Source organism: Leptosomus discolor, chromosome 8, assembly GCF_034619465.1.
Source record: "Leptosomus discolor isolate bLepDis1 chromosome 8, bLepDis1.hap2, whole genome shotgun sequence".
Classification (NCBI taxonomy): domain Eukaryota; kingdom Metazoa; phylum Chordata; class Aves; order Leptosomiformes; family Leptosomidae; genus Leptosomus; species Leptosomus discolor.
Genome location: NC_141398.1, coordinates 56,743,147 through 56,755,373, shown reverse-complemented (window position 1 = coordinate 56,755,373; position 12,227 = coordinate 56,743,147). Strand labels below are relative to the sequence as shown.

The 12,227-nt window shown below is 38.1% G+C and overlaps 1 protein-coding gene across 1 annotated transcript in view; it reads right to left on the bottom strand.

The window, feature by feature from the left end:
• Nucleotides 1-12,227, bottom strand: part of PLCG2 (phospholipase C gamma 2) — a 57,922-nt gene that overhangs the window by 23,347 nt on the left and 22,348 nt on the right. Inside the window, exons 5-15 of the mRNA XM_086468785.1 lie at nucleotides 11,536-11,620; nucleotides 10,687-10,770; nucleotides 9,216-9,259; nucleotides 7,992-8,064; nucleotides 6,874-6,975; nucleotides 6,590-6,708; nucleotides 5,120-5,205; nucleotides 4,030-4,150; nucleotides 2,373-2,541; nucleotides 413-517; nucleotides 104-193 (exon numbers count right to left, since the gene is read on the bottom strand). Coding sequence (XP_086324911.1) covers nucleotides 104-193; nucleotides 413-517; nucleotides 2,373-2,541; nucleotides 4,030-4,150; nucleotides 5,120-5,205; nucleotides 6,590-6,708; nucleotides 6,874-6,975; nucleotides 7,992-8,064; nucleotides 9,216-9,259; nucleotides 10,687-10,770; nucleotides 11,536-11,620 — 1,078 coding nt within the window. The remainder of the gene's footprint in view (nucleotides 1-103; nucleotides 194-412; nucleotides 518-2,372; nucleotides 2,542-4,029; nucleotides 4,151-5,119; nucleotides 5,206-6,589; nucleotides 6,709-6,873; nucleotides 6,976-7,991; nucleotides 8,065-9,215; nucleotides 9,260-10,686; nucleotides 10,771-11,535; nucleotides 11,621-12,227) is intronic.

Here is a 12,227-nt window from a genome sequence, read left to right as displayed (position 1 = left end):
ATCCTCTACAATTTCAACATCAGCATAAAAATATCCCTCTAGACACTGAAATAATCTGAAAGAATAAAAAGAACATGCTTCAGCAACAAAACATAACCATCACCTTTGATGAATCTTCATCAGCATTCTGTTCTATATCATCACTGAACAAAAGCTTTTCATCAGCAATAGCACAGTAGTGCCGAGTCCATTTCTAAAAGGTGAGAGATATTGAAACCATTAACGAGACAAAGGGAAACTCACTAACCACAGTTTCAAAACAAGGTATAACAATAAACAAAATATCTTCTTCCCCTCATTCACACCTGTTCAACTGATAATCTTAGTTACACAAATATTGAGAAAATTCACATAAATTTACAATATTACACAACCTAGTAACAAACTGTAGCAAATGTCACATAAGTGATACCTGTTCTATTGTGTCCCACATGTAAAGTTCTCCTTGTTGCTTTTTTTCTTCTTTCTTGTCTTCCAAGTTCACATCAATGTCTCCCTTTGGCCCCAGTTTTTTGTGCTTAAAAAAAAAAACACCACCACATTCATACACTCACATAGAATCATATATAAAATTGGTCATAATATTTCAGCATACTCAGTATTACTGGAAATATTTCCCTCCATTGCAGAACCGCCTTCTTGTCATTACTGTTAACAACAGCTGTTCCACAAGGCTTTATGCAACAGGGCTGGATTTCTTTCTTTAAATCTCATAATCAAGCTTAAACTTTAAGAGATATCATTCAAGCAATGAAGAAACAACTAGTTTGATAAGAGCTCACCATTCTTTAGAGGACAGAACACATGAAGTGACACATCCCAAGAAATAAGCATAAAACAAGAATCCCTCTGCAGAGAGCAGGACACAAGGAGCAAAAAAAGAAAACCCCAAAACAAAAAAAATGAGGAATTAAAATGAATGAGGAATTCACTCTACAAGAAGAATGAGCAGAACCAAAATCTTTTCTGAAAAGAGGGGAGAAGTTCTACTTTCTTGAGAGTGCTCACAAAAATCCAGTGGCTCAAGGGGCTAAGGGTAACATCAAATACTTAACTGCAGTTAATGATGGGATTCATCATCTCATAGCTAGTAGTTCTCAACTACATTCAGTTCTGCATAGCCTACTGTAGGTAGATTTCAATTTGACAGGCTTATCTGAAAAATCTCACAGGCCCCTGAAGTAGGAGTTGCCCCTGACTGTTTACTGACAACATTTTCCAAACAAAAGCCAAATAACACAACTAGCTCACTGGCAGGTGCTGATATATTTTAAAGACTCTTTAATGCTCTTCTAGACAGGACAGAGTCATATGGATGTTCTCTTATACAGACTTACAGTAGTTTGTAATTCCCTTTAAAGCAGACCTGTCATTCATGTGCAAATCCCCTCTATGCTCTAGTGAAGCAACAACAGACAGTTTGGAGGGGAAAAAAAAGCCACAAACTTAAGCACAGAACTTCTGCACCTTGTAGTGGGGTGCTATTATTTCCAGTCTTACATTCAAGAGCTGCATGCTTGTATCTACCTACCCTTATTTATTCTGTTCAAAGTTTAATACATAGGATGCAGTACTGTTACAAGAGCACAAAAACTGGAGCATGGACAAAAGTAATTATTATTTTACTAAAGAGATCATGAGCAGTCCTCAGATTCTCCACCCAATTTCGCCTGTTGAAAAGTTCTACTGCAGTTTCAATCTGAAAAGTCTTCCTTTTTGTTATCCGCCTCATGTTGTTGCACAACAGTACTGAGTATAGCATCTGTATTGCCCAGAAAGTAAGACACTAACAGTGACTGCTTCTAGGAGCACTTCCGTGTTTCACAAGTGGTTCACTAAATTGCACATTTAAATCACACTGAGTTAGTAAACACCCATCAATTTTTAAAATTTGCAAGCAATCTTGACAACTTCAGTGAGCAGCCTGCAAGGGCTTTGGGTTTCACTTGAATGAGAGGCATTCTTTGAAAAGAGAGTTAACAACACTAACTTTCTATCCAAGAACATACTTTTATCATTTTTAAGCAGGCCACATTGTATGAGAAGTCTATGACAGGCATCTGCAGCAGCGAACCCTTGCTGAAATTCAGCAGTGACATTTCAGGAGCTGCAAGACCTTTAGAAAAGAGCTGGAATTTGATCTGGTGCTTGAACTACCAACACTTAATTGCAAAGAAAACCAGTAGCAAGCACTTTAATATGTAGTTTTGCAGAACTCTGTATAAAACTGCAAAATGCTACTAGTACACTTCAAGCATGCTGTTTCTTGTATCTCAACAGAAACAACACCTAAGCTGTGAAACCAGAAGTAGTATTTCTGGCTCCTGCTCTTGTTTTCCTACTTCATCTACCAGCACACGAAGCAAGCCTACCTTGATGATGATTTTTTCTTTCAGCTGGGTTGGTGATGGTAGCTGATCTGCACTGGCTTCAACAGGCTTCATTAAAAGCTGATCCCCAAATACCTCCTTGAACACTCTGGCCATGTGTCGCTGCTGCTCCACACTACAGTGCTCTTCAATTGACAAAATGACTGGGTATCTTTGATCGAGAAAACAAAGGTGAATGAAGACAATTTCTTCTCGATACAACTGGCAAGGCAAGGAAAAGGGCATCCGCCCTCAATCCCCCACATCAAAGAAAATATTTAAAGCGAACAAAAAGACAAAAGGAATAGAGATAGACACACAACAGATAACAACAGATGTGCAATCATAGAATCATTAAGGTCAGAAGAGACCTCTGGAAGCCATCTAGTCCAAACCCCTTCTCTAGGAAGGCCCAGTTCCTAGGTTAGATCACATTGCTCAGAACTTTGTCCGGCCAAGATTTGAATATCTGCAAGGACAAAGACTCTTTCACAGTTTCAGTGCTAAAGCACCATTATGTGAAAATTTGTTTCTCCCCTCTGCAAAATTGTGTCTGTTTTCCTTCACATGCACTCTGAGAAGTCTGGCTCCATCTTCTCTATAATCATCCACTAGGTAGTGGAAGGCAGCAACCAGACTCCCTCATCAACCTCTTCTTGAAGCTAAACAAACTTAGTTCTGTGAGCTTCCCCTTGGATATCATGTGTTCCAGCCTCATCATTGAAAACTGAGGCAGAAAAAGCATTGAGTACTTCAGCCTTCACCAGTCACTAAGCCTCCTCTTCAATTCAGCAGCAGGCTCACATTTTTCTTAGCCTTCTTTTTGCTCCAGTTGTACGTGTAGAAGTCTTTCTTGTTGTCCTTCACAACCCTCAGCAATTTCATCTCTGGATGAGCTTTGGCTTTTCTAATTTTGTCCCTGCATATCCAGGAAATACTTCAATATTCCTTCTGGGTAGCCTATCCCTTAACGCAAATAGGGAAAGCATCACACTGCATTCACGGTACAGATGGTCCGAAACCATATTGCATCATGTATTATGGTTGTCATTTACACAATATGCCTGTGTAGACACTGTCCCACATGAGAAAATAATGCTTCTCTATGTCCAGCTGGTAAAGCGGAAAGACAGGACACAGAGTCCTATCTCTTTCCCAATTTTGAGGCAATATTTTTCATGTTAAGGACATCTCAGCACAAGTTATAGAAGGGCAGAGCAGAGACACAGATGTAAAGCCATATTATCAGTTCAGGAGGCATGCTATGAATTCTACATCTTCTCAGCTATGACCTCCCCTACAACATGAACATCACCTGATAGATATATTGCTTGTCACTTGTAGTATTTTATTACTTTTTTTAAAAAAATTAAGACATACTATTCAGCATTTGAAGTTTCACACTTTAATATAATAAACGAAGACCCAAGCAAGGAGATGGGAACCACTTTAGGGTACTCACTATCTTCCTTATCAGCAAATTGTTAAGTAATGGGACTCTTCCTCAAAACCGAATCTATTAAAGGCTCACATTCAGCAACAAAGACTACTAGAGTGTCATTATTCTTCTATTACTTTTTTCTCTAGATTACAGAGAAAGTAAGTTCATATGCTTAGACCTTCCCGAAAACAGGTTTAAGGAAAATAAATCAAAGCTTACTCAGATGCAACAAAGGCATGATCTTTGATTGCCTGTACTACGTCATCAAATTTGATCTTTGTTGTCCGTGTCCATCCATGATAAATGATGGGTTTCCCATCAGGACCATCCCAGCAATCCACTAGGAAAGACAAGCAGTGGGAAAAGGGAGAGACCAAGCCGTTACTTAAATGACTCTACTAGAAAGAATACATCCAAATCTTCAGTGTTTCACATAGCGAGCCATAGACTCCAATGTTCTAATAAAATACTCTATTAGATGAATTTGTGTCTCTCACAGAAGAAATTAAGCAAGAACAATACAAATAAAATACAATATAAAATTTTCCCTAAGCATTATCGCGTGGGAATCCGGAAATAAGGAATTCAGCCAGCTATATTGTCAGTCTACTAGTTTACAATAATTTTCCAGGAATAAATACACGCCAAGTGGCAAGTTGACAGCTTATCTCTTTTGTTGATTTTAACCCTGAAACTCTAATTCGAGGTACATTTTGCACTGGCCAAATTGCACAGGTAGTAGCAACTAGTTCTATGAAGCAACTGGTGAAATAACATGAAATTAAAGTCAAACTTTTCAATAAGGTACACAAGCACAGGGATGAAGATGCAAACACAGTGGAAAACAAATGCACAGACATCAACTGATGTTGCATAACTGCTGTTACAAGCAAGTTGAACAGAATGACAAATTGCATGAAATTACAGAAAACTCTGTGCCTTAGGCTTGTCCATATTACAATGAAGGCAAATAAACTATTTACCTATCTACACTGCACAAGTAATTACAGTTTAAATCCTGTGCTTTCATATAGTAGATCCAAGATGGAATATTTTTCTGTCCAGTGAGATGAGATTTAGAAAGACCTTCTTAGAATTCCAAGGGAATAAGAATCAGACCAAGTGAACAGGGCAACAGTGAGGCATAAGAAAAACAATTTAGGGAATTGGTGGGTTTTATATGACTAACTTCAACTTCAGAAAACAAACTAGCTTCTGTTTTCGGTTCTTTTTTCTTTCTCGGTAAACAGGGGAAACTGCACTTATATGGACAGCACGTTACAAACCGCTCCACAAACTCTTTACTCACACTCAATACATCGACATCCCATTCTAAGGCACCTGATGTAAGCTTCTGTGGAGGATTCACTTCGAAGCTGGTCTCCTGTCAGATACCTAAGAAATAAGAGGGAATTGTAAAAAGCACACAGTCAATTTCAACCATTTACCATTCACTCACTGGGCAACATTTCTTCTCCTGTCATGGAGAATGTATGTTGATTATTTTTTTTTTTTTTTTTTTTTTTTTTACATCTAATGGAAGAACTGGACCTGATGCTATCAGGTTTTTGAATAGACCAAATTATAGGAGGTTAAAGGCTCAATCTAAACATCAACGAACTCTAACTGACACATTTCTGGAGAGCAAATCATGAGCTTTGAAACATACCTAAACCTCATCATGCTGAGGCATAATCATGTTTGGAGGGACATGGAAGGTATTTGGAGTGATACCACACCCTAACTTCAGAATATACCTATAAGCTATATCCACATCCACTTCATTTCATTCCCTGCAGAATTTTATTTGTTCATCCCTCCTCCCTCTCTTTACACTTGCTTTCTTTTCATTACAATGCCAGATGAGCAAATCCTCTTAACTTGAAGACAGTTCATACTCATCATGACATAGGTTTGCACTGGGGCTGAAGAGCTTGCATACCACAGACTGTGAAGGAAAAGGGCTGGATACTTTAGACACAAACTACAGAAATCAGCAGCTAAGTTAAAAAGCATAGAATTCCAAAAACAGTAAGAACAAAAATACAGTCCCCAGGCCTTAAAAGTTCTGGCTGTGAAATAAATTCAAAATAACAAAGAGCACGGAAAGCAAATGGCACTCTTCCTCAGGCACCTCTGTCTGCTCCAATCTTTGTCGTCCAGGCAAAGACCATGAATAGCCAAGTCCTGATCAGAAGATGTGCTAATTTAAGGTCTCCATATTCCTTTCCCGCTCAGGACCAAATCATTTCCACTTTGTGACATTGTAAACTGTCAGAGTATCTATCAATAAAGCACATCACTCCCTCCTTTCCCAAGACAACCAATCCACTCCCCTTCAGATCACGCTAACAGTATGGGATTTTCCCACAGGACAAGTGGGGTCCTTATGGCATTCTAGCATTCAGGTAACACCAACACTAGCTCAACAAGGCTGGTGGTGCTTGGAAAAAATGGAAGCTTCTTCAATAACTTTAATTTCTGAAAGCAGAGAGACTGGAATAGTTTCAACTCAAGACTTTTTATTTTTGTAACAGGATTCAGGGTTTTGGTTTCCTGGCAGCTGAGCTTGGGTTTATCTCAAAAGTTCCAAGATCTTAAGCGAAAGGGAAAAAGAAGTCTCACAAACTGTATTTGCCACATTTACATCAGACTTTAGGAAGGTCTCACACATCCACGCAGTGTATTTTTGGCATAATTTATAAGTATTGCTTTCCCCTAACACATGAAAGGTCTGTCTGAACAGGGATAGACAGTGGGACTTTCGGTTGGGACTTACGTGTTGTGAGAGGAAGAAATCCAGTAGTGGGACAAAGGATTATTCATGTCCTGCGCATCTATTGAATCATATTTCTCATCCCAAATACTGTTTTCTTTTGCAAAAAGGTACGTGAGGAACTACAATACAAAGAGAGAGAATTTAAATGTTTTTACCATAGAAGACTAGAAGACACCCGGCAACGTAGCAAGAGAAGCCAAGAAGATCTGCCATCCAACTAACTAGGAACTAGCAGTGAAAGGAAAAAGTCCACGAGAAACTATTGGAAAGTATCATCATCTTACCTCATCAACAAAGAGGAAGGGTTCAGCAGTTTCTCTCATAGTGTCATCAATAAACTTCGTCATTCGTTCTCGGACTTTACTGATATCTTGTGCCCAAGACTCCTTCAGATAATAATAATAATACAGTAGAAGAAAAACTTTAGAAGTGGTGTTATTCTATATAAAATCAAATAAGGAACAGAGACCTACAGATCAGATTTACTTCTCTCTCATCTGGCCAGTTTACTGCTAATGTATTGTATTGTACCCACATATCTTAAGAGTTTCCTCTGTAATGTCTAAGGGGGAAGAGATCTCCATCTAAGCAGCTCTGTATAGATTGAAGGCCCACAAGATACATACTACATATGTACACATATGCAGGTACACACACAGAAAAAACCCGGCCTCCTTGAAGGGTATGCCTTAACTATGATCTCTCTCATTTCTAAATGCAATCTGAACATACTTTTAACAAAGTGAAACAGAGAGAAAAGGAAAGTAGCAAGTTTATACAGGAAGTGTAGGTCTGTCTTTTCAATCATATTTGCAAACCTGGAGCTTAGCAGTGCCTAGCAAATATCGCACAATTGTTGGTGTCTGCGGTAATTAACATTATAGAAGACCATGAAGTCACAGTTCCAATCCCTGCCTCCATCCTTATCTGCTTGCTGGGACGAGACATCAAGCTGGCTCCCTTCAACAGAAAATGAGCTTTGACTCAAATGCATGCAGTCAGCTCAGCATTTTATAAGAGCTGCTAAAATGGGGCCAAGGCACTACCCCAGATGTACATATGATGACAAGCGTAACTAGGCCAGGCCATCATCTTTGACATCTTTTCCAGTGTTTATGTCTAACCTTGTCTATTTATCTACATGACTAAATGGAGATCTTTTAAAACCTTATTTACTTTGTCCTCCCTCTCGTCCTCTGGAGCACCTTCAGTGTCTTTATATAGATAAAAAGTAATAATTCTTTTAAACTTCAACAGCAACAAAGAAGGTGAAATCTTTCCAAGGCCTAGTATCACAGACAACATCAATCATATCTTGTGACACATCACATTTCTTTCTAATGAGCATAGAATTCTGAGACACCTCAAAAAGAAGAACTCAGTATTTCTGCAACCTTCCCACCTGCTGCTCATGTAGCAGGAATCTCTGAAAGTCATGGAGATGAACTGCTGAAGCGTCTGGACGGTCAGTATTTCTTTAATTAAAAAAAAAGAAAGGGAAAGTGAAGCTAAAGAAATAAGAGAGCAAGTGTCACAGATGCTATAGCAGAAAACGACATGGATTTGTATCTTGGATTTACAGTATAAATGTGCTGACACCACCAAGACAGTTTCTGTAACTTCAATGGAATTCAGATTAGGCTTGTAATATTGTATTATCTAATTACTGTACTTTGAGTCTTTAAATAAAGCCTCCTGGAGTCCTGATGTACTTTTGATAGTGATTCGTTGGGAAAAGTACCAAATCTGTGCTCACTGCTTTGTATAAGCGGCATTCACTTGGTAGAGGTGTTGTTCAGTTTAGTTGAGGATACGGAGACACTGTTCTTTTAAATTATCATAGAGCCATGCTTCCACAAATAACTCCTTCCGTGTATTATTCAGATGATCCACTGTGATAGATCAAAACCTCCTGAGAAAGGAGGTGAGATGCAGCTGCACCAAGAAAATGTAGCACAACTGCTTTCCCTCTTATAGAACACAAATGCCACATCATCTGGTACCAATAAGGTATTTAAAACCTACCCATCCTTGATAAATCTGTGTGTTTAAGCAGTCTTACAAAGTTTCGTTCATATGACATGACCAAGGGCTAAGGAAATACGCTCAGAGCAAACTTTTTAAGTAACTTGCTTAACCTGTTAGTGTAATATTCAAAACAAACTAGTTTAATGCACAGTCAAAATGTTAGCAACGCCTGTGACCTCATTTTCATGCTGTACACACTTCACTTAAATTCACAAATCCACCAAGTGAAAGATGCAGGAACTGTTACTATCAGCATTTTGCTTAAGTCTAGGCAAAGCCTGTGCACCACACCACTCTCCAGACTTGAGTTAAAACGTCTCCATCAAATTGTCATTCCATAGTTCAGCTCTCAGTAAAATCAGGAGATAGGCATATTCAGTCCATACCATTTTTGTGGTCAGGGAGTAAAAAAACATTTATCAAATTATATTCAGGACTTGATAAAGTTCACCTTTCTGAATGCAAAAAGATGTATCATCTCTTTTCACTTACTAAAGCATCAGAACAAAAAAAATCAGTGATGTAATCAAAAAAAAAAATCCTGCAGCACTACAACCATATGGAAATGTGGAAAAATAATACAAATGAAAAGTCTCACCCAAGAATGAACACAGAGGAATCCTTTTTGAATTCATCAAGAATCTTAAAACAAAACAAAAACAAACAAACAACACGCACAAAAAAGGGGGGAAAGATAAGTAACAAAAGAATATGCGATTTTTTATCTAATTCCATCTAATAATGTCCATTGGTTTGGGAAGGAGAAATATATGCCTGTCTGCTCTAAAGAAGATGCATACAAGTTGGCAAGACACATTTTGAATTAAACGCATAAGAAAAACCATACTGCCGAGGCTGGCAACTGCACTTCAGGCCTTTCGGGGTGCTCATATGCAATTCTCAGGCAAAAAACTTGCTATTGATAAGGCACCTCATGCACACCATCAGTCAAGTTCCTGGGGAGCTTCTTTTGTTTGACATCGCAGAAAATCACGTATCGTCCATCACATTTATTCATATGAATATAAAACCCAAATTGCTTCCAGCTTGGCACAGCATAGCTACAGATCACAGGAAACTTATCAACTGACCCAAAGCAGTTGTTGAGCAAACAGAGGGGTTACTTTGAAATGATCCACAAGGAGCGATAACAAGAGTTTAAGGAAGTCAGATAGCCTCCTTATTCTGTGTTTTACTCTTCAACTTTTTGCTGAAGCTAATTAACTACTTCCTTGGCCAAAACTAAAACCCTGTCAGTAAATGGAGATTTTTTATTACTTCACAATAATTTCAGCATCACTTTTAAACAGCACAAGAAAGCTCTATTGCCGAAAGAAACAGCACTGACTTTGACTATCAAAGCTTCTGCTTTAGTAACTGCAAGATAAATCAACAGTAAGCGCGTCAAAGATATTTATGCCAGTAATTTCAAATTACATGTTTTCACACAGTTTTAAAGGTTTCCTAACTTTCAGAGTCACTAAGTGTATGCAGTTGCCACCAAGTTCATGAATGTGTGCAATGAATACATGGAAACAGTAGTCAGGCAGTTGCCCATATAAATTAGCGAAAATGCAATTCCACTGTATTCATGCCTCCCAGGGACTGTCTGATGCATGTCTTATAATGGCCTCACCACCGGTAAACTCCAAGCATGAGAGACAACAAGAACAACAGCTGTATTTGATGCTCAGGATACATCCTCATGATTTGCAGAGTGTTCTTGGTGATAAGACATTAATACAAGTATGGAAAAACCTTGGTCCTATCAGTAAAGAGATCAGCCAAGCCTAATGAAAAGACATTCTACATCCTGAACAAACTCACAAGAAAAGTTCTTCCTAGAAACTCGTTATATCTGTGCATATCTCTCCTATCAACACAAAAGAAGCAACACGAATGACTTATTCATCATCTTAAGCCAACTGCTGATGGTGACTTATCTACACATCAAGGACAGAACTATACCCTTTTTCTGTCACAAGTAACCAAAACAAAAAATAATCAGCATTCTCTCTATTCTGATCAAGCAGTTTAATAGTACGAAGACTACTTACAAAAAACCTTACCAATTTCTGTTGTTCGAACATGATTTTCTTGTAGAACAAATGAAACTGTTCAAAACTAAGTTCTTCCTTGTGAGCACCTATTTCCTACAATAGAAAGTAGCACACAGTGAATTTAGAATTCTGTGAACTACATCTGCACAGCAAACAAGTTACTCTTACTCCAGCTGCCACCCTTTCACACATTCTGTTCTATTCCAACTTCATTTTAACTGCTTGGGATTTTTTAAATTTATTTTTTTAAGAATACAAACAATTAGATTCTTGGTTTGTGACACAGTGCTCCCAGACCACATCTTTGGTCTTGCATTTTGTACCCTGACTCCATTTCCACTATGTTACTGAGACTGAAGTAGCACTTCATTTGGTCTTTGTTAGCTGGAGCAACAGAAGCAAGAATGTATGCCTTAAGGGTGGAGAACTGGAAAGCAGGAAAAGGTGGGGATATTTAAGATTCCTGTAGGAATGGAAATGACCTTTAGAAGTTTTTAATATTAGCAGGTTGGAGTGGAGAGGTTATTACTCGATCATATTGCAAAAAAAAAAAAAAATATCTCTTTTTTAATATATGAATTTATCTTAAACATAAAACAGTTTCCTATGCATTTGCACAGTATCAGCACCGGAGCTCAAAACCCAATGTTGGCTTTGGTCAACTGTACAATGAAAAGAAGGAGCATTTATGTCTGTATTTTCTTATAGCCTTAGACATAGGCAAAGCCAAACCGAGAAATTAACCAATATAATTTATTGAACTCTACATGGTGAGAAGCAAAAATACAGGCAGTATCCTGAGAAGAAATAACCACACCTATCAGATAATAGCAAACAGATAAGTTATCAGGTAATTACCGCAAATTTATCCTTCAAGAACTTCATGCTGCTCACTTTGAAGTTTACTTGGGGAAGGACAGTCTTCAGCTCTCTAAGACTGATACTGGGGGGGAAAAAAAAAAAAAAAAAAAAAAAAGATAGCAAAAACTTCACATTCTGTATCTAGTTAGCTAGTAATATATTTTCTATCACCACAAAAATGTCATTATTGAAATATTTTAAGTAGGGCTCTTCTCACATAACTGTAAACCTCTATAAACATAACACCTACATGTCAGCAAGCTAGACATGTTTTCTAATTAGTGGTGAGAAATAGGCATTTCATTTAATTTAGGCATCCATATTAGGATGAAGAGAGCCATATTGCGGAGACACCCATTTCTCTCTATAAATGATTAATCAAATCTAGACGAACGGCTAAAATGTAGATGTTTACACACAGTCAGAGGAATTGCAGCCTTTCTTCCGTTGTTCCAGTCCCACTGAAACTGGAACATAGACAGAGAAAACTTACAAAGGATATACCAAATGGATAAGCAGAAACAGAAGATACAAAGCTCCAGTTTTCATTACCATTATAACCTTTTTCTCCACCTGTTATTCACTTGTATGGTAAAACTGATTCACAGCAGTAAGACTCTCCCCTTCTGCAACATCTGAGCATGACCTCAACCTCCTCTTACAACCAAGTCTTCCCAGAGGGGATTGCC